Source organism: Bombus terrestris, chromosome 3 (assembly GCF_910591885.1).
Source record: "Bombus terrestris chromosome 3, iyBomTerr1.2, whole genome shotgun sequence".
Lineage (NCBI taxonomy): Eukaryota > Metazoa > Arthropoda > Insecta > Hymenoptera > Apidae > Bombus > Bombus terrestris.
Window position 1 is genome coordinate 9,155,458 of NC_063271.1, and position 23,131 is coordinate 9,178,588.

General features: G+C 29.5%; 3 protein-coding genes and 1 long non-coding RNA gene across 8 annotated transcripts in view; 2 read left to right on the forward strand and 2 right to left on the reverse strand.

Moving 5' to 3' along the window:
• Positions 1–741: 741 nt before the first annotated feature.
• On the reverse strand, positions 742–5,029 carry LOC100645282 (lysophospholipase D GDPD1-like). 4 transcript variants are annotated; one of them, XM_048404122.1, is made up of 7 exons: positions 4,893–5,029; positions 3,653–3,695; positions 2,844–3,025; positions 2,554–2,774; positions 2,349–2,482; positions 2,168–2,285; positions 742–2,037 (listed from the first exon to the last, which is right to left on the reverse strand). In XM_048404122.1, the coding sequence occupies exons 2-7, from the start codon at positions 3,667–3,669 to the stop codon at positions 1,912–1,914; spliced, it is 798 nt and encodes a 265-aa protein (XP_048260079.1). In that variant the 5' UTR covers positions 3,670–3,695; positions 4,893–5,029; the 3' UTR covers positions 742–1,911. The 4 variants fall into 4 exon arrangements, with proteins under 4 accessions (XP_048260079.1, XP_012176345.1, XP_012176346.1 ...); XM_012320955.3 differs by lacking the exon at positions 4,893–5,029 and adding an exon at positions 3,785–4,229; XM_012320956.3 differs by lacking the exon at positions 4,893–5,029 and adding an exon at positions 3,766–3,903.
• LOC100645044 (SWI/SNF-related matrix-associated actin-dependent regulator of chromatin subfamily A containing DEAD/H box 1 homolog) lies at positions 4,987–9,231 on the forward strand. Of its 2 annotated transcripts, XR_007223345.1 has the most exons (13): positions 4,987–5,108; positions 5,373–5,503; positions 5,694–5,875; positions 5,938–6,166; positions 6,249–6,582; positions 6,655–6,929; positions 7,026–7,163; positions 7,254–7,577; positions 7,660–7,961; positions 8,036–8,248; positions 8,333–8,439; positions 8,501–8,809; positions 8,955–9,231. XR_007223345.1 is itself a non-coding variant. In XM_012320953.3 (12 exons), exons 1-12 carry the CDS (start codon positions 5,003–5,005, stop codon positions 8,653–8,655), a joined length of 2,496 nt encoding a protein of 831 aa, XP_012176343.3. In that variant the 5' UTR covers positions 4,987–5,002; the 3' UTR covers positions 8,656–9,231. The 2 variants fall into 2 exon arrangements, 1 of the variants encoding a protein (XP_012176343.3); XM_012320953.3 differs by having other exon boundaries at positions 8,501–9,231.
• Positions 9,232–9,941: 710 nt separating this feature from the next.
• On the reverse strand, positions 9,942–11,066 carry LOC125384743. The gene is made up of 2 exons (XR_007223496.1): positions 10,503–11,066; positions 9,942–10,370 (listed from the first exon to the last, which is right to left on the reverse strand). It is a non-coding gene; the product is annotated as an uncharacterized LOC125384743 (long non-coding RNA).
• Positions 11,067–13,644: 2,578 nt separating this feature from the next.
• The window catches only part of LOC100644921 (proton-coupled amino acid transporter-like protein CG1139), a 40,752-nt gene continuing 31,265 nt past the window's right edge, over positions 13,645–23,131 (forward strand). The window contains exon 1 of the mRNA XM_003394492.4: positions 13,645–14,002. Coding sequence (XP_003394540.1) covers positions 13,967–14,002 — 36 coding nt within the window. The 5' untranslated portion in view covers positions 13,645–13,966. The remainder of the gene's footprint in view (positions 14,003–23,131) is intronic.

The following is a 23,131-nucleotide window of genomic DNA, read 5'->3' on the forward strand; positions in this document are numbered from 1 at the left end:
TCTTACATTTTTTAATTTTATTTAGTACGATTAAACATTTTCACATTACATGAAATAAATATATTTATAAACACATGTAAAAGTTTAGTGCAATCATTTTAAGATGAAAATTATGTTACAAATATCATCTATTGTAATAGTGATTTATTGTATATGTATTGCAGAAGTAAAATGTCTTCACAAGATACTCAAGCAACCAACTCAAATCATAAGTATTCAGATCGAGTTGTTACAGATTCAGTACACTCACGGTTTCGATCCTCAAACGTATATTGTGATATTTGCAACATGAGTATTATTGGAAATCACTCTGCTATAGAAAAGCATTTTAATAATTCTCATCCTTCTAAGGAATTTTGTTGTTACTGTAAAGGCAAAGTGTTCACTTATGTACAAATGCCTATCGATGATTGTACCCAAAAACCAAAGCAAATTGTTTACCATAAATGTAGTAATAACTCCTGAGTATAATTACTAATTAGAAGTGTTTAGGGAAAGAATATAAAGGAATCACTAAAAAAAAATATTTATATATTTAAATAAGATATATTATAGAATTACATCATATTAATTGGTCTGATATATAACAGAAGAAACAGTATAAATATACAAGCGTGAGAAAATATTTGAAATTACAAAATTTCATAATGACAAGTACAAAAATATATGATATAATTATCGATCAAATAACATGACAAATAAATAACATTTATGTACCAGTAAGAATTATAAAATTGTAGCTTACAAATATTGTTAGAATTTATTCCAAATATAAAAGTACATATATTTATGCATAATATAAATTTGCTCTCTATACAAGTTGTGATTAAAAACTGTTTGCAGTATTTTTGAAACCATAATTAAGACAGTTATATGATACTAGTAATACTAATAGAGAAGAACATATAGTTTAAGTAATTATATAACAAATAAATATAATGAAGTGTAATCAGTTCTGTTAAACTGGTTATCACTCATTCGTGATCAAATAACGAATATGATTCCTTTTACATTTTATAATTGTCTAGCATTGCAGATCATACTGAACGTTATATTCCATTAATGTACTTGTAATGCATATATGTATAGAGTATATTATTTATGTACCCTCATGCATGTAAATATATTCTTTTTTAATTTTTTATCGACTTCTTGATGGATATAAATACGCGAACGAATTAAAGGAGTATTTTATATAGAAGTATGTATGTTATTTATTAGTTTCTTGATCTTTATACTCAAAAATATGTTGCAATAAAGCTTATATAAATAATTAAACTTTGTGTGTGCGATATTATTAATAATATTTGCGTCCCTATTACTAATGACTATGAATTGCAATTTTTTTGCTTTAGTACATACAAAATACTATAATAATACAATTATATAATAAATGCGACTTAATGTAGCTGTAATAATCAAACATGATTTGTGTATCAGTTATCAATATATAAAAATCTATGATAATGATTTTATAAAATACTTTTTTAGACTAGATTATCGAACTTTGTGAACTTTCTATTTTGAATATAATCGAAATATCGAATATATTTGAATGTGGCAGAAAATATTTTTAGTATGTTTTTTTTCGAAAAGTGTCTTTGTCCACACATTTTATAGTTATTTTTCTCATTGTATTTTACTAATATGTCACTATTCATTTTCTTGAAACTTATTTTTATCTGCCTTATGCATGTATAATTTTTTTAAACAAGCTGTTCTTACTTCCTTTTGTTAGTATACAATAAGCAATAGAAATATTTTTTTTTCATAACCTGTAAGTAATATATGTCTATCAAATAAAAATTCAACACATTCTTCATTTATAACAGCGTGTACATGTACTTCTCAGAAGTACATCAATAAATATCTTATATATTAGTATCATTCTCATTTACAGCATTTAGCGTCTTATTCGATAGAACAATTACTTAAAAATAATTTTAATTTTGTAGGATAATCTGTCATTACACCAGTAGCTCCAAGATCAAAAGCTTTCTTAAATTCTTCTTCTTCATTTAAGACCCAAAAATAGATCTATAAAAACGTATTTAAATATTTTTACATGCTATAAACAAAATTTTTTTCAACATATACTTATTACTAAAAGTACTGTTTTTAATCTGAATTATGTTTCCAAATTTAAACTAAATAGTTGTTAACTTACATGTATTCCACGAGTTCTTAAATGATTAAATAAGCACTTCCTCATTAGTAATACATTAATAGTCCTTATAATTATTTTTTCCAAGGGTAAGAATTTTATACTCGGACTTCCTTTGCATCTATAATAATGTAATATTGAGAAACTAGATTAAATTCAATACTAAATAAAATGTTTAGAATACCTTAAATAAATGGAAGGTAGAAATATCTCTAAATGTGTTTCCTTTAGAGGTATAAATGGTAATAAACCAGTGTATAAGAAAACTATCAACAGAGTTACACGTCTCATGGAAAATAACAAATTTATATTAGGATTCTATAGAAAAAATAATTGAAATTAATATCATTATGTTAGTATATATAAATTGTACTATAAAACCTAGGTACCGTCTTATAACATTTCTGTGTTATGTCATCATTAAAGTTTCCCCATACAGTATATTCCTCCCGATTATATTCCTTTATTAAATTAGATACTTTGGTTATAAGTTCGTCACTGTTAACTTTAATATCAATATTAATTGGTATATTAGGGAATGCTTCAAATACTTCTTTCAATAAAGCAAATCTTCTATCTTCCTCCTTCTCTGTGCCAATATATTCTACATCTGTTAAACTACAGTTTCTAAATCATTTTATTCAAAAATATAATTTTTTAAAAAACTGTTTAAGCATACCTGGATCAAAATCTATTGGAAGACGTGGTTTCAATAGAGGTAGATCTTTGTAATTTACTTCTGAAATACTTTTATTTGTACCTGTACTACGTAAAAGATTATGGTCATGACATACAACTACTTCTCCATCTTTTGTCAAATGACAATCCAATTCTAACATTTGTGTACCAATTGCTACAGCTCTGAAATAAAATTACATTTTCACAAAGTGTTATATGCAGTAACTCATGGAATTATTTGAATACTTATCATAGAAAAGTTTTATATGTATATTATATGTGTTATATGAAACATATTGAAATTTCATTAGTAACATTCATACCAAGACATAGCTATGATAATTATATTGACAAAATTTGAAACCAATTTAAAAATGTAAATAAAAATGACATTTCAAATGTCTTGTATAATATACAAAACATAATACATTCATAAAAAGTTTTCATAAGTGTACAAATATTTTTGTGAATTTTTGTATAACCAAAAAAAAAAAAAAAATAATTTAGAGAATTATTTTTAGATAAATATCTGTTAATTTAATAATTATTCTTTGTGCTGCACACTTAAGATGATGAGTAGACTTGTAGACTGTGGATTTTTATACAATTTCATATTTTTATGAAAAGAATTAAAGAATTGGAACCTAGATAATAATTTGTTTCGCCCACTAAAAATTATGATGAGCACTTTATTTTGAATATTTTATATATTTTTGTATATGACATGTACTGGATTTTTAATGCACATTAAAATTTATCATAAATACATAAAAAACCACAGTCTGGTAGTGAGTAAGAATTTTAACTAACCGTTTAAAAGCATGCATTGTGTTTTCATAGCCTTCACCTGCCCCTATAAAATTATTTTTTTATTAGTATATATATCCTTCCTATGTATGTAATGATCTTAAATATCTAATCACCAAAAATTTCAAAACACACCCCCTCTGTGGCTGATATGCTGGCACATAAATTTCACTTGTTTCTTTTTATGTAATAACGTTGGATATTTAAAAAGTATCATTGACGTTAACATGTAACCTCCTACCAATGTATACAGCAACATTTTATATTTGTCTATTATTTTTTATTCGTGTAACATATCGGAGCATGTCGCTATTGTTTAAACGAATTGTGATTAACATGTAAATGAACGTTTCAAGTGACAAGTTACTAATAGAAGTCAAATAAGAATTCCACAATCAATTCTACTACATCATAGTCTTTACTGCATACTTGACAGTTGTAAACGTTGTAATTATAAAATCCTTTGGGTGAAATTATATGAAAACTTTCCACGTTAGTTATACCTTCCTTTTTTTTTTAGTTATATATACAAATAATATTATCAAATTCTTGTTTCATTCTATTTTTTCATTTAATGAATATAAAACTAAAAATTAAGTGTAGGTTTATTTTTTGTTGAATAAATTCTTGTAAATAGAGGAATCTCGTGAAATAGAGAACTTTTGGTACAATTATAAAATTAATTTTAATATTTATATATTATATTTTCCCAAAAGAAATTGTGTTAATATTTAATAAAAATATATTGCGTAATTGACCATCGTTTTGAGTAATTTTTTATTAAAATTTCCACATACATAAAATGATGTAATATGAAATATCTTTTTTCCCTTATTTCATTATCCAAAGAGTATAGAGAAATTGAACCCAGATGTAATTTTCGTTGAACAAGTTCTTACCGCCGTGACATAGAATTTTCAGAGTAATTATAAATCTTATTTTAATTTCAACTGTTGCGTATTTTCTAAAAGGATATTGTGTTATTTCGTACAAAAATATCACGCGATCGATCATCATTACATTAACTTTTAATCAAAATTAATTTCATTTATACAGTACTCTGATTTATGAATTACACTTTTTATAAGTTTTAGTAAGCATAATTATTCTCTTTTTGTATTCTTTTCGTTTTGATTTCTGAAAGATAAGAAATAATAAAAGGGTATGAAGGAAATTATATAGTCATTAAGAAATTCAGAAGCGAAATAAGAGGAATTACAGGTAAATAGGTAATTATATTAACCTGTTGGGCATCTATCTCTCGGAGCTTTTACGAATGCACCTGTCAAACAAGTTTAAAAGCTGCCTTTACAAAAATGTGTTTTCGCCAGCGTCTCTCATTCGTTTAACGAGATGTCGGATTCGAATTCACCAAAAACAGATGCGAGTAGTCCAAGCCTTTCGGGAAATTTACGACAATTTCGATTCCAGAAGAAACAACTGAAACCGTTGAATATGTGTAAGAGTCTATTTATTCACGAATTTCAATTTTTAGGTCAATACAGTCGGTGTCCATCTTTTGTTGTTATGTTATTCAAGAATAATTTCCTATATATGATTACTATATGTTTTTAATCATTATTTTTAATTAATTATAATTTTATTTGAATGTAAAAATCAAGAAATTAGAAAAATACACTTTACATATATTAGTTGATGATGACAATATTATTAATATTTGTATTCCAATGTATGAGTAAATAATCACAGTGTTTTTATTTAGCGGATGATGACAGTAATTTGATGGGATCTAAGATACAATTTCGGCGTAAGGCAGTCAATGTAATTGAAGACAGTGACAGCGATGCAGGGGGTCCTGTTAAAAAAACGAGCTCTTTAGATCATACAGATAAGGTATATATGTATATATATATATATCATATGATAGCTTTATATTACCAATGTTTTATAATAAAGTATTTGCTCAATTATAAAATGTTGACGATAATGAAATTAATTTTGTTCTAAGTATATGGGTATTTTTTTATTCTAGTAGCAAATCATCTTATGCTGAATGAGAATTTAATTTTCCATTATTATGTAGGACATGTCCAATAATATAAATTGGAATAGTGACGAAGGTGATGAAGATACTAGAAATATTAGGAAGAGGACTACTAAAGAACCTTCTAGAACCAATAAGAAAAAAAAACGAAAATTGAATAATGAAGAAGATGTAGATATCGATTCAGATGAAGCAACCTTTAAAGATAAAGTGTTTGATAGGTATACATCTAGAGATTTGGTGTGTTCCATTAATTTTAGCATTTCTTTTCAAATGTTTATAGTGATGAAGATTCAGATATGGAAATATCTAATGAGCTTACAGCTGATAAGAAAGCAGTCTTAGAATTTATGCAAAATGCTCTTATATCAGAATTACTGTTAATGTCTCAATGTTCTCAAAAGAAAGCAAATGCTATCAAAGAAGCAAGGCCATTTGAAGATTGGAGAGACTTAGTTCAAAAGTTCCAGAACAATAAATATCTAGATACAGAGCTTTTGAATTCAGCTCAGGTAACCAGCTCAAAAAAATCGTAAAATTTTTAGTTTTCATTTGCAATGTTATTAAGATAAATTATATATTATAATAAAACAGGAATTGCTAGCTACCAGACATGCAGTAGAAGCTCTCATGAAGAAATGTCTCCGTTTGTCTACAAATATTGAAAGAGCTGTGGCTGCAAGAGCATCGGCTATCACAAGTCAACCTAAGAGATTATCCTCAAATTTAAAATTAGCTCCATATCAGATGGTTGGATTAAATTGGCTTGCTGTGATGCACGCTCAAAATGTTAATGGTATACTTGCGGATGAAATGGGTTTAGGAAAAACAGTGCAAGTAATAGCTTTTCTTACATATTTGAAAGAGGCTGGCCTCAGAGATGAGAAAGATGGACCACATTTAATCGTTGTTCCTAGTTCGACGATGGGTAGATAGACATTATAGGTTGCTTTAGGCTATATTATTTTATTTATAATCCGTTTTTATTTTATCCTTGTAGAAAATTGGAACAATGAATTGGAAAGATGGTCGCCCGGTTTGAAAGTTGTACAATATTATGGTTCTCAGGAAGAACGAAAAGAGATGAGATTAGGTTGGCGAAACGGTGATTTGGATGATGTTGATGTATTATTAACTACATATAATTTAATTAGCAGTACACCGGAAGAACGAAGATTGTTTCGTGTTATGCCTATTCATTATGTTGTTTTCGATGAAGCTCATATGTTGAAGAATATGGGTACTATCAGATACGAAAACCTAGTTAGAATTAATGTATGTGTTCTCTTATCGCATTTTTACATAACTCTTTTTTACATTTTTTTACATGTACACTTTTTTACATAAACCAAATTATCGATTATTTTGTAGGCTAAACATCGAATTTTGTTAACGGGTACCCCTTTGCAAAACAATTTACTGGAATTGATGTCGCTTTTAATATTTGTGATGCCTTCATTGTTTGCTAGCAAACAAGCTGATCTGAAGAGTTTATTTTCAAAGAATCCCGTAAGTTCAATATGGTAATAGTAATAGCTAATGATAATAATAATCTTAAAGAAAGTTAAATACTATGTAACAATGAGTATTACATTATAGAAAGCTCCATCAGTTAAGAAAAATAATGAACAGCCATTGTTTGAACAAGAACAAGTAAAAAATGCGAAGCAAATCATGAGACCGTTTGTGCTTCGCCGATTGAAAGCCGAAGTCCTTCGAGATTTGCCAGAAAAAACCGAGCGCGTGATTAAGTGTCCAATGATAGAGAAGCAGCGAAAGATGTATACTAATTTAGTTGCCGAATTTTCAGCTGAGGCTGATCAAAGTACTGAGGTTAATGGTATTGGAATGATGATGCAGCTGAGAAAATTAGCTAATCATCCTCTTTTAGTACGAGACTATTACAACGAGTCCAAATTAAAAGTATTTTTGCAGTTACCTTTCTTACATTTATTACGAATGAATTTATAACATGTAATTTTAACGATTCACAATTTTGTGTTAGGTAATATCAAGTAGATTAGCAAAGGAACATTCATATAAGCAGAAAAACCCAGATTACGTATTCGAGGATTTACAGTGGATGTCAGATTATCAAATAAATCAATTAACAAGAACGTACAAAAGCTTAGCTGGGTTGGGCTTACCTCAAGAATTAATTTCAGAAGCTGGAAAGTTAAAGATATTGGACGAGTTACTACCAAAGCTGAAGGAAGAAGGGCACCGAGTATTAATTTTCAGTCAGTTCACCATGATATTAGATATTTTAGAAGAATATTTAACTATTAGAGGACGAACGTACTTAAGGTTTGTGTTACGTACTTTTTATCTTTCATATTTTTCATTATTATTACTAATCTTTTACGTAAATATGGAAACAGATTGGATGGAAGTACACCAGTAACAGATAGACAGTATTTAATAAATCAGTATATGGAGGATGAAAGTATATTCATATTTTTACTATCTACGAAAGCTGGAGGTTTGGGGATCAATTTAACTGCTGCCGATACTGTTATAATTCACGATATTGATTTTAATCCTTATAATGATAAGCAAGCGGAGGATCGCTGTCATAGAGTAGGTCAGAAAAGGTATGCTTTTTATCACTAATTTATGTCCTTTGAAAAAATATAAATAAATGTAAGCTCTATAAATATATCTGACACTATTTTTAGACCAGTTAGCATAATTAGATTATTAAGCGAAGCTACTATAGAAGAAGGCATATACGAAATAGCTCAAGACAAATTACATCTTGAACAACAGATTACTGGTGAAGAAGGTAAGTGCTATGAATTTTGCCCACTTTATAATCCGATATTACGCATGGAATTTTTTCACAGAGAATGAAAGCACGGACAAAAAGAGTGTATTAAAGTTACTTAAGATGACGTTAGGGCTGGATCACAATAAATCGTTATCGCTGTCTCCAATGAAGAACGGGAGAACAAGTAATGGGCTATTGGACAATGAAGAAAATTGTCATATAGAATTTTAAAGATAATCTTTTGTTTGAACCTATTTTGTATTAGCAGAAAATTTAACATCATTTTTATATACATAATATGTCTTTGTGATTGCACAGAGAATAGAAAGAAAAAAAAAAACAGATAAAAAAAGGAAATTAAAAGTCAGCCTTGCAGTTATATATCGTACGTATTTTTTAAATTTAATTATTGCACATTTGAATATGCATATATGATTTTGAGTGACGTTATTTGTAAATTATGAACCTTATTTGTACATCGCATATGCGCTGTGTTATTCTTCTATTTATATGAGCATATATGTATTTAGATTCATTCGTGACTTTTACATATTTTGTCTGATACGTTTTGATATTTAATGGTATATTTTGTGCGTAAACTTTAAGAGAATCGTTAAGACTGCACAATATTTACTAATAACACAAGTTGATGGTGAATAGCCGAAGAAAATGAATAAAAGAGAAGTTGATGTAAGAAAAAGGGGATATAATGTAAACAGTGTCAGACTAATTGATATTATTGTACACACATTCCTGAATGAAGAACTTAATCTTTGTACAAAATCATTAAAGATATTATACACCTTTTCTTCGACTTCATTTATTATCTTGTAATACACGCGTTAATACTTAAGCGAATTTAACGAAAATCTAGAACTTAGTAAAGTTAAAAATACAATAAATAAAATTAAAATTACAAATTAAGAATTTATGATCAGAGTTAAAGATAATAAAAGCAAATATTTCAAAATATGGATTTTCAAGATGCTTTGTAGTTATTATAACTATTAAATTACGCGACTAACTAATTGGAGAATTATCCTTAAACTTAAAGTAATAGATACAATTCATTCATTTACCTTTATTTATCTTTTTTATCTTTTTTAGTTATATATACGAAAATGAAATAATTTACAATTTTTAAGAAATAATGAGTTATTATAGTCTATATTATAATGTATAAATGATACTTTAATCTTTCTAATCTTGACGCACATTGATCTTTCAAATTACGAAGCTATCGAGTCTTTTTACTTGAAGATCGATTGTAACATCCATCATAAATTTTAATACCACTACTAATATAGAGTATTATAGTGTCAAAAATGAATTTTATTTTTGTGTATTATTAAATACACAAAAACTCAATTCCAAAAATGTATTGACAATCCTTAGAATATATTCATATTTAATAAATCGATCTTCTTCGAATAGTCTTATAGAACGTAACTGTCCAAATTTTATAGAAGAAGAACAATTCTTAGGATGTTATAGATATGCAAATACATTCAGATACATAGAGATACAAATTATTTATTATTTTTTATACAAGATGTCAAATCGTTGGACAATTTACACATCTGCACAATAATCATATTATCAGGATACAATACAAACATCTTCAACAAGTCAATAGGTGTCGCAGTAAATCTTACGTTTATCTTATACCTTCCTATGTCGATAATCTATGACGTACATTGAAAATCGTATAAAATCGTATCCACGATCAGAATCTACAGTTACACGGGGTATTCGAAAATAATCTATCATGATCATCACAATGTTATTCTACGACTTTGGATCGGTATAGATTTTCAAAAAAGTAGCCGTAAAATTAAACTTTGCCTTGTAATTCAAAGACAAATTTTTGTTCTTATTGCATCGTATTGTACTCGTCACGAAGATCAAAGCCTTAAAGGAACCATCGATCGCAACTCAACTGTTCTCTTGGAAAAAAAATATTAAAATGCCATTAGTTTTCGAATTCATTTTATTTGTAATGCGTTTACATTTTGCAGTCACATGTAGGGATAGCACCTGTTATCGCACGTACATACGCCAGATGCATCTTTACATACCCTATATCTTCCTTTCTTTTTCTCTTTCTTTTCTTCTCGTTATTTACATTCTATATTTCGGCCAATTTTCTACCCAATATTAAGGCAATAAAAGCTATATTTAATTATATTAAACTATTATAATTATAAACAATTATAAAAACTATATTAAACTGTATTTAATTATTTAACGGATGTAACTCATCTATCCAAACTATGAACGATATCTTTCACGACTTCCAAAAGCCATTTGTGTCAGAACTGGCGAACGAGCAAGCCACAGATGAGAAGCAAGTCTGCATTCTATTCACCATGATTCAATCTTTTCATTCAAAAATTGATAGGTTGGTTGACTAGTGTGATGTGGAGAATTATCATCGACCGACCTACCAATTTTTTCATCATCTAAATTTAAGGCGCAATTTTGCTCAGAAACTTGGCCGAGATATAGAAATGTGAGTCCGGTTGCTTAAATAGCAAGAAAGGAAGAATAGAAGATATGAGATTTACAATCGTGGTTTCAGGGCATTTACGTGCGACACTAAATGCTATTTCCTTTGTATCTGACTGCAAAATGTAAGTATTATTATTACATATAAAATAAGTTCGAAAGCTAATGAGACTTTAATATTTTTTTCCCAAGAGGACAGTTGAGTTGCGATCCGTGTTCCTCTGAAATTTGTTATGCTCATCAGTAGAATACGATGCAATAAGAAAAATTGTGACCTTGAATTTTACGATTTTTTTTTTGCAGATCTTCATCGATCTAGTGACGTAGAATAACACTGTGATGCTCGTGACAAATCGTTCTTTATATATCTGAATACAGAATGTCACTATCAGGTGGCTCAGAAAACTCGAAAAATTCCTATGACATTACATCGATAAGTTTCCATAATTTTGTTACGATTCTATCGCTAATCATCCGGATGAAAACCTTCACTGGGAATTCTGTCATTTGCAATTAGTCTTTTCCATTTATGGATCTATAATCTGGCATATGAGATGATTCTAACTTTTGAAAATTGTATCATTTGAAAATCTTCGGCTGAGACAATTGAAACATCCTTCATTATCAGTGAGAGGTAGAAGTTCGAGTAGTGGAGGATGAAGCTTGTGGTGGGGATGGAGACGTGAAGGATAGAGATAGAGAGGCGAATAAAGAATAGAAAAAGAGAGCGAAAGATGGAAACTAAAGTAATAGAACCGATGCCGAAGCAGAATGAAACCCACGTGGTATCTAACGTCTTGAAACAGTTAAAAATAAAGCATGCATATTTGCAGTAGATTATTAATAATCACACTGGTTGTTCTTCACATTTCTAATAAAGGATACATCGCGGAGGAGAAATATAAAGAGCACAACGTTTAATTTCCTTATTTCATTCACATGATTGGTCATAGTCGTAAATCTATTCCTTTTTTATTCTTTTTGAAAGATTATCATTGGCCAAATCAGCGATTAATATCTTGTTTCGTGCTGTATAGCGACAGCATCCAGTTTTATTTATTTTTAAAGCAGTAGTAGGTGGCGTGGGTATCGGGCATCTGATTTGTCAAACTAAAGCTCACCAGGCAACTAACAAAGAAAAATATACAACACACATGTATATGTAGCCTCTGTAGAAGTCGCTCATCAGGCGATAAGATTAAAGGAAATGCCTACCCGGATCTAGCAATTTCACTGTTCTTCTTCTGATATCTTGTGTTCTATTTATTTGGTTTGCGAATCTAGGAAATAAGAATGAACGAAGGGCGGTTCATTAGAGCACATAATGATCGAGGTTACTTTATGGAACTTGTTACTTAATTGTTCAAGCAGCGCTTGTTGACACATTTATCGAGTGTTTTTCTTGAAAGTTCTAGGACAACGTCGAATAATAATCTCAATATCCATTTTATCCCACAATAACAGTATTTCTAGCTTCCTCAGATGATTTACGTTCTTTATCCTTATTTTAAGATTTATATCCTCATGTTTATAAATTATTATCATGTGTGGTATGATAAACTGATTAATGGTGTTTTAACGTGTACTTATACCTACAGATTATAATTATTTATCATTCGTACTATTATTTATCTTTTGAAATACGCGAAAGGAAAACTTCCATTTAATTGATTTACAACTGCAGGTAAATCATTGTAACTTTCATGATTAACTGATTAATATCCGCAATCACAAGTAAACGGTCATATATCGTTCGACTCACTACATAATTAAACCATCCAGATAAACATTGATTCTCTATTAATCTTTCTACGTTACACGCGAATCGAATCACCAGGTGCATACATTAATTTTTAATACTATCAATATTTACGGCGATAAATTTGACTGTGTTACTATTGACCGTGGCATTGAATTAAATTGTACCGTTTTATCGATGGTGAGACTACAACAAAAATTGCAATAAAAAAATTAATTCAAGTATAAAACACGATTGAAGAATTTTTATACGACAATCTTGCTCTTATCTTAACAAACAAACTTCTACTGTTTCAAGAATATATTTCGTACGAAGTTGAAACGAGGAATCGCTCACGTCAATAACGATTTTCTCATACTTTGTCCAAGCTTGAATCATTTTTTTTATTAGAAACACACGATTACGATCGAAAGAACGCAACAAGATTAGTTCTGCTCTTTTCGTGTCTATGTGACCCAAACTAGATTAGATATTAGACATTCCAATAAAGTATATTATAAAAATACAGATAGTTCTTAAATATTCTTAGTATTCGATATTTGCGAACTCCACGCTTCTTATAAATAAAGTATCCAAAAAAAAGGAAGATCTGAGACACGAACGTGAAAAAGAAGCGAGGAGAACAGCAGGGTTAAAGAATCTGAGAAGAGTATCTTCAACGACAACACAAGTTCTTTGATTTTTGCCGATGGCTTGTGTTATCGAGCGGGAAAATTCGCGGTAATCAATCGTTGGACGCCTAAAACGTCGCTGCATTAACGTAGCAAAGAATTACGAAAGGTAAAGTGTTTTTTAAGGTAAACCGGCTCGTTTCACTTTGTAGATGCCGGTGTTGAGTAGGCTTGGTAAAGGTACATACTCGAGCCGCATCGTCGCTCGTCCGAATCATGCCGTGAGTGACCAGTAAACGAAATGGCAACGAGTACTCTGTGTGCCGTGTACGTGGTATGATGCTATATAAATAATACTTGGCGCGAACCCTGATCAGTCGAGTTGCGGCGGCCGTACCTGTCGCAACACACAATAATGCATCGTACCATAACAAACTGAAACCGGTTGTCCTTTTTCACATCTTTCGCTGCTTCGCGTTCTCATTTACCTTAACCTTGTTCTGTACTTGCGTCGTGCGACTCTTATATATATATATACATATATTTCTATTTTATTCTTTTTGACGCACCGCATCCAGGTGATATACTTCGTGTGCCTCTCTTTCTCTCTTTGTCTCTTCACCTTATTTCTCGGTGTGTACAGAAGAAGTGACCCACCAGCAGAATGTCGCACGACAATTTCGGATTTACCTCGAGTACGGTGAGTGACACTATTTATATTTACTTTGCTCTCCTTGCTTATGTTTACCTTGTTTACGTAGGATGCTCGCACTAAATACATCGATTACGCACTGATATGCTTTGTCGTCCACGATATATGAATCGTTCTTTTTTAGCGGGGATTTATATTCAGATTGTATCGATATATAGTATTGGAAATCGTTAAAGGTCGATTAGGCGAATTAGCATTACTTTTAACCATGCCATGTAATGTACACTTTTTGGAGACAATTGATATTTAAATTGTAGGTAGAGATAAAACAGAGATCTGTTATCCACTGGGTGAATTGGCGGTATGATTCGATTCTTGTTTGATTCGATCCTTCTATCATTTGTATATTTGTGTTAATTAATGTCTAGGTGAATAGAAATGGACATATTTGTTATAGTTATATTAATATGACACATGTAATTCGATTACTTTCATTTCAGTTTAGGAAATTTTGTTTTTGTATGGAGTACGAAGATTGTTTTCATTTCATCAATTTAATTGTTTAAAAATTGTACGGTATACTGTGGTCAATATGAATGACGTGTTTCATGATTATTTCTTCTCTTCCTCTTTAGTAAAACTTTTCTTTGGGAGAAGAAAATTGAGATACGCTTTACATGACGAAATTTGTCATTTTATAAAATACGAAGAAACACAATAGTAAATTCGTAATGTACAAGGAAATATGTTTGTTGAATTATTTTAAAATTATATAGGTATACATGTCAGAATTTTCAATCATAAATAAATACTATAGGAAAAACATGATCTTCTGATTATAATTTGTCACTATAATATTTTTCTTCTTCACAAGTATTAAAATTATCGTTCATTAATAATAACACTATTTATTTCGTATTTCGTATCGTTCCAAATGTTTTATTATATAATTCTATTTATATAATTCTATAATGAAAATTGACTACTTTATGTTGTATTTCAAGATTCTGTTTCTTCAAATATATCTAAAATATACAAAAATATATAAAAGAAAGTTATACAAAAAAGATTAACATCAATTGAATATTCAAAATTCACTAAATGCTGTAGATTTTTTGACGAAATTTTGCATCTTTAACATTCAAACAAGCAATAATATTAATGAAATATTACTACACACGAAGTTAAAAATGTTTCGTATTAATATAGTATATCTTTAGACAAAATTAGTAAAACTATTAAAATATTCATTATGAGCTACTGCGTATTCGATTCTGCGGTTGCTATTAATCGATCGATCTCGAATATCATCGAAAAGGGAAAGTTGAATGAAAAATTATCCACATCGAAGGACAATATTGACCAGAACTATGTGACGTCAATGCTCGCAATACGCAGAGGAAATTCGTGATTTAAATTGGAGCAAGTTTTTTATGCTCGAGATCGAATCGAATTCCTCGACAAGTTTTTTTCTGCTGAGATTTCAGTCATTAGGATGTGAAATTCGATTGGAACTGTGAACCGCTTTTGTCGAACGGTCAGTGAAACTGTGTCCTTCGTATCGAGATTACTATACTTTTTTATTCCTTTTTTTTTGCGAGTTCCAATCTTCTTTTTGCGATTTACTAGATTTGTAGTTCCTGAACGAGAAAAAATTAAATAATTTCAGCTTGAAATCGACCGATCTCATCGTGACTCATAACTTCTCCATTTGCAACAGTTAGTGGTTGATACTATATTGTCAAGGAACCTTTTTTTATATTACTTTCACTTTCTTTCTATGATTGCAACCGGTTTTACTGTTTGATGATCGAATTTTTGTTTAAATTACGTCTAAAGATTCCGAATTTATTTATTATTAATTTAGTAACATTTTAATGCTCTAAAATAAAAAATTACGATTAAGACTACGAAAGGTTTCTAAATATAAAAAGAATCTTTCTTCTAAAAATGTTGAAAATTTGAGATTTCTTTATTCAAGTAAAATTGTGAATTAATTATTACTTAATTAATTAATCAATTACGCGATGTTACTGATACTTTTTCTTATAATAAAAAAGGAAATGTTTTTAATTCAAATATGACAAAACAAATGAATATTATTAGACAGATAAAAATGAAATGAATATTATTTATTTATCGAAAATATGCTTGTTCACGTTGAACCAATTTCTTTGATTCAACAATTCACGTTATCACAGGTAATCGTTAGGATGATAAGTAAAAATTCGGTAATCCCGTACATAGATCAGTGAACCTTATCCAAACAGAGGTCGTTACATTGTTGCACACATAGACGCGTGAATAAAAAAATTTATGTTAAGAATCGATAATCCCCGTGTTGATATTGTGGATTTAGGTATTAATATGAGCAATTGGAATCATTAACAATAAGACGTTTGTGATATTTGAATTCGTTCTAATAACTGTAATATATATATATATATAATTTGTGGAATTCAAATATCAGGTCCCCTTTTGCGCAATTGAACCAATATGTAAATAAATTGTTCAAATTACGAATCATCCGATCATTATGCTATTTCGCTTAATACCGTAAAATTCTAATTAATGATAAAAGATCAAGTAATCTCGTAATAACAAAATGTCTAATGTTGGAAGGTTGAATATCTGAAAATTAAAAAACTGATCATTCGTGTAATTTCGTAATTTGAAAGCTCTTAATATCAGAAGATCGGGGGCTTGAAAATCGGAAGACTTTATCTAAGAATTAAAATTAAGGTTAATCTACGAATCGACAAATGTCATTGTATCATTCCGTCGTTAGAATTTTGCTTACATCTATCCGATTCATAGCGAGCAAATCGTATACTAATGTACTTGACGTGTCGTTTTCCTTGAAACGATTCGACAGCTTTTAGCAGGAGAATCGAGGAAAAATGGTTTCTGTCCTCTGGGAATCGACCTTAGTACCGTATCTCTGAGAGAGAAAAAAAATTATTGCCCTCAATAACAATACTGGCCGCGATATCAAATGTTTGTTACACTGATTACTTAGCTCCGTCATTTGGACTTGTTCGTCTTGTTTTCGTAGATCGTATTACCTGATAAGGGGGAGATCGTTCGAATGGAACTTTTTTAGGGAATGTTCCTATGATAATAAGAGTTACGTGAGAAACTTAGAAATTTTCTCGCTGAGGTAAACCAGTTGATTAAACGATTGTTACAGATTGCATGTGAATTTTGTCGAGGCGTTAATATTCGATAGTAGGCGTTTTAAAAGCAATTTTTCATTCCATTAGGTTTGTTACGATGACGAGAGCAGATAAAGTTTTGGCTATCGTAATAATAATGATTTATTAGAAGAGAAATTAGATTTTGATAGCATACGCTTCGTTATCGCTGGAGTACGGATTTTTATGGATTTATATAAATGTAGAGATAAAAAAGGAATGCAGAAAATGCGTATAATAAATAAAAATATACGAAATATCCAAAGTAGGGTACTTATCATAATTTTTAATAGACAAAACGAATCTTCACGTAGGTTCCATCTTTTTAGTTATGCCCACAACGAATAAACACACTTGTATGTAGAATAACGAATAAACACACAGTATGTAGAATGTACATAAATATAAATTTGCATAAAAATTCGCAGTCTAGGTATTACCATCGATCATTGATGATACGATTATTATTTGGCAGAATTCGAATATTTGTCTTGGATTTTCTAATGAAAAGTACATATATAGCAACGCTATGTCGTTATGAGAGAATAAAAATAAATGATAGCGATTTCAATTAGAGTTGTAGTCTATTTGCATGCTTCCATTGATCAAAGTTTTATGAACTGAACTTCCAAAGGAATTGACGCCTTAAACTTTAAGTGAAACTTAAGTGAACTTGTTAAAGGTTATACACACAGGAATTGATAGTAGCTATTTACTTATGTACGCTTGTATATATGTAAGACAATTGAACACCAGATAGGCGGCTAACTCGTTGCTTCATGATCGTTTCTATAACTATTTTATTGACATTCTTGTCAGATGCGGCACATTGATAATTTGTATTCAGTGATCCTTATGAAGAATTGAAATTAACGTTTACATAACAATGTTGCCTGCTCCTGTTGCATCGAAATATAATGTATAATTCATGTTACGAATGTGATTCGATGCTATAAAGCTAATAAATTTTATTATGGAGATGCTATACATAATAATACTGTTCGTAGATGCTATAATAATTAACATTTTACACAGTATATATAAGTTTATTAAATGACAATTCATTAAGTAAAAATTACATTAAGTAAAAACGAATTTGAAAGTCTGAAAATTCGGAACTTCGAAAATTCGAAAGTCTGGTACTTAGGAATTCTGAAGATTCAATGTTGCGTTAATTTCATCTGAATCAAGTTGATGTAAATTATTTCAAGTAGTTGAATCGAACCAACAAATCTAACTGTAACCAAGATGTACATATTTAATAGAAGAAGTGATTCTAGAATGACTATGTCTATACATAACTTTACACACGTGTAAGCCAAATAAGAGAAACAATAAACGATATGTTTATCAATATTCTAAATGATATAACAGTATAACAATATGATTGGCGCCAAGGTAATTATAATAGATATTAACTTAGGTTCCACGAATACCGAAGTATGGCGAAAAGCATTAAAGTTATTTGAAGAGCTTGGTCTATTTATTTCGCGTACCCCACTTAGTCATCGATCTCGAAGTCGATCTATCGGCCAATGAGATTCAAATTACATATTGCGTAGATGTTTCCTAACCTATACCAAGTATGAGCACATGATTGAAAATATTCCGCTAGTTTTCGAACAGATTGATGTTATTCATGGAAATGTACAAGAAACAATTTTTATCATAAGACTGTCAATATTTGTACATGGTAGCTTCTAGTTTCGTCGATTTAATACATATTTTGTTGTGGTGTAATGTTTGTTTTACATTTAGGAGGTTAGACTCGATGATTTCGTAATGGAGGAATTGATACGCTTATTTTAATTTCAACGAGATGTCTTCAATTATCATTAAATTGCGTAGAAAAAATCGAACCTTTAAGATTCCAAATTCTTAATTATTAGATAACGAATATTTAAGCATTTATTTGTAAAAGATTAAAAAATGTGCAGGATGCACGTAATACGTAGAAATTCGCAAAATATTCAAAGTAAGCCGCTCATTGTAATATTTAGTCAGTGGATCAAATTTTTATTTAGTCGTATTTAGTTCTATTTAATATTTAATGAGCGGACTAAATTTTCCCTTAGTTATTTTTAGTTCCATTTAAAATTTAGCGGATGGATCGAACGTAGTTCCATTTAGTTCCATCTAGTCCCAAAAATATAAAATTGCACAAACATCTGCAATCTATTAATTACGATGTCTCTGTATATAAAATTTCTATGTTGCATAAAAATATAATTATTAATATTAAGTAAAATAATTTCTTTACTGAGAAAGGTTCCTTTATGATCTATTAATTGTTTTATTTTTTTATTTCATTCCAGCGTTATGCAATAATTTTTTATACACTGGTTAATGAATTTTATCTGAATAGAAATTCTAAATGATAAGAAAAAGTAGTAGGATTAAAATCATTCATTGATAAACAAAGACGTCCTTGTATTTGAGAATGTCCTTACATTCCTACACGCTTAATAATTCAATTGTTTTGTGTAAATAACAGGAATTATTATCTACGTACGATAACAGGTAAAAAGTTTATACGATTCATCTATCTATACGCGTGTGTTTATTCGTATTATGATTTCTGTCGTATTATAACAAGATATTAATAAGCTTGAATATTTGGTTTACTTTACGTTACGAGTTTCGCAAGTTGATTCATTGTAGAATGTAATATTTATTTGATAATTGTTGCATAATTATTGGAGTACACCATCTTAAGAGAAAGGAAGGATTGTTTTAAAGGCAAATGTTGATTCTGCGATTAGGCAAATACGTAATTATTAGCGTGGGTAGTAGATTAGGAATTAACAAGGTGTTCGCATTTAGGTAGCGTATCACGTAGCATACTAAACAGAAGATTTGACGAGAGTTTAACTGAGGCAGTGTATTTAAGCAACGGATTCAAAGTAACGAAATCCGATATTTAATAAATTTTGAAGATTCGATAAGTCGAGTAAGAAAATATGAAAATGTAAAAATTTGAAATTTAACAATATTGAGAATTTCACATTTCGAGATTTTATAAACTCAAATGTTCTTATAACTTTGAAAATTTGATGGTTCGAAAGTTTAAAATTCCGAGGATTCGAGAATTTTCAGAATAAGATTTAAAAAATTCCAAGGCATCAGATTTTAATAACTTGATAATTTAAAAAGATAATTATGATCGATGGTCTATTGTACTTAGCATTATTTCTTGAGCCTTATGCGACATATTATACGATCTTCAACAGTACATCGGTGACGTTGCAATAAACAAAAATTATTATCAGTAAATTTCTAGTCACGTTTCTGTGAAACGTAAGTATCTTTTTGGCTCAGAATCATCCAATATTCGCGCAGCTTCGAAAGATGTAAATCGGTATAGAAATTAATGAGGAACATGTGCGTTTGGTTTCATCGTATTTTCCTAAAAAGGAACGGCGCAACTGGTCGATCAGCAACCGTGAAATAACTTTCTATTTAGTTGGCCAATAAATTCACCTGTTTTCCCGATGCGCGTACGGTTTACACAGTTATTTGCAAAAGGTGCCATCGATAACGTTTTTGTTGGATAATAAGTCGCTTAACTTGTGGCCACATAACTTAAACAAACGGTATCATAAATCAATATGAATTTTTTTATCTCATTTTAGATTATATTTCTCGGAATAAGAAATCGTTAGAGCTTTTCTTAATTGTTTGGAAAATTGAAAAATTTAGTAGTTCAGCGATGGCGCCATATGCTATCAAGGATTATTTTATAGATAGACAGATAAATAACTTTATTTTGCTATCTTTCTACCTTGAAAAGGTAATTGGCATTCGATTGTGCATACAATATCAATGTACATATACGTCAATACACTTTAATGGTAATTACAATACTTGAAATAATTAACATACACGTGAGCCTTGTTCACCAATGCAAGGATTAGTTTATATTTTAGATTATATGCTTTAGAATTGAATAGACTATTAAAATATTTTTCAAGCGCTTTAACAACTGATTATTGTGATTAACGTATCTATAAATCAATAGGGATTATTTCATTTCATTCTAGAAAATAATTCATAGCATTGAAAAATACTTGAATTTTTTTTAAAATGGTATAGGAATCTATTCTATATAATACTCGATGTTAGATTGAATGTAATATTTAACTTTAAAGGATAGAACTTTATAAACTTCAAGTTTAAACGTTTCTTAGAATTTATTAGAGAATATTTCTATTTAACGTTCGATATTGAATGAAATAAAAATATTAAATTTTAAAGATTAGAATTTACAAAATCTTATGTTCAATATTAAATTCCACAGAAAATTGTTCAACCCACTAACATACGTATAGATGCTAAACGAAATAGCGAATAGCGAAGAAAGTAGAATTGTCCAGAATAGTACAGACACGTAACTTCAATAATCTACATATCTGCAAAACTGTAATACGTAGAAAACGATGTTCTACATTGAAAATTCAAGAAATTTTTTTAAGTTGCATAGAAAAAGAAACAAGGTGATTCACTCAATGATAAGACATTTAAATTGTTTTAGAAGGAATAATTATCGCTCAAAGTTTCCTACAACAAATTATGTTAAGAAACGTACGCTTTACTTTTATAAACAAGGAAATGTTCTCTATGAAAAACACGGAAGTCAGTTCTATTATTTATTCGTAGAATTCTATACAAGCCTAAATGTAAAATTGTACGGAGCAGCGTGATTGGTGTAACGAGATTTCCGGTCGACTCCGTGTCCCACCGATTAGTCGGTGCTAAATTGCTGGATATCCTCCTCCCGCATTTCTCGCTAATCTCCTTAAAAACTGGCATAACGTGTCAGTTTCAACACGATATCTTACGCGCCATAACGATGCGTTGCCTGTTTTTGGTACAAGATGGATTACTTCGAGATAGGTCGATAATCTGCGAATATCTCCTGATCGTGATTTAATTCGAAAGATGAGGGACTCTATTTTCTATGGAATTTTTTTACGGAATTCTTGAATCAGATCGATCACCAACTCTGATATTTAAACGTCCTGTGGATGTATATCATCACACCATTGTATTGTTTTATTTGAACTTTTATCTTAGAATTTCTGTTGACGCTTGAATGAAACAAACATTCATATTTTCTTTTCCTTTCGTTAGATATTTTTTCACGTTATTATTCTTTAAAATCTATTTAGAAATTTCTTATTACTTATTCTCCCCCTCCGTGATTAATAAATTAAATCTATAGCAGTAATTCGTTTGTTCTTTGAGAATGAACAATAAAATTAAGAAATTTACAAGTAGAATGGCTTTTGACATATTCATGTAACGAGAGACAAATAAAACGACATTATTTGATAATTGAATTACAAATTACGTAATATTCCACATACACGACAAATGTTTATTAATATTAAATACAGAAATGAACGATCAATATTTTTGTGTTAATGTTTATTTCAAAATTATCTTAATTAATTGCATAATTCGAATCATTTCAAATTAGGCATGATCGTTTCCCTTGAAACACGATAATTAATTAAAAAACAGCCTGAATATAGTGCCGAGAATCTTGTATCAGCTTATATTTTTGAATAATTAATAATTTGTACTTTATTCCTTGATATTTCTCAGAGTCATTCAGGAATTATACAATTGTAATCATTACTGATTTTCATTTCCTAATCTTTGATAACCAGGTTTTCGATCGATCGATCCATCAAATCTCCTAGTCCAGTTCTTTCTTATCCAAGAATTAATTATTTCGTCAAATTGTTTCACGTTTAATCTCTAAAATTTACAACACTGTGATTTCGATACCAATAAATTAGATATCATCGAGATACCTTTATAACATACAAACAAAATGTTAAACATTGTTTCCGTAGTTCTTAATTGTTTTATTATCGAGCTTTTTATATTGCGAGAAAAACTGATTTTTTTTTATCAGTCGTTAAGAATTGGAACATATTTTCTAGATAGTTTTATAAAGAAACAAAGTAGAAATTCA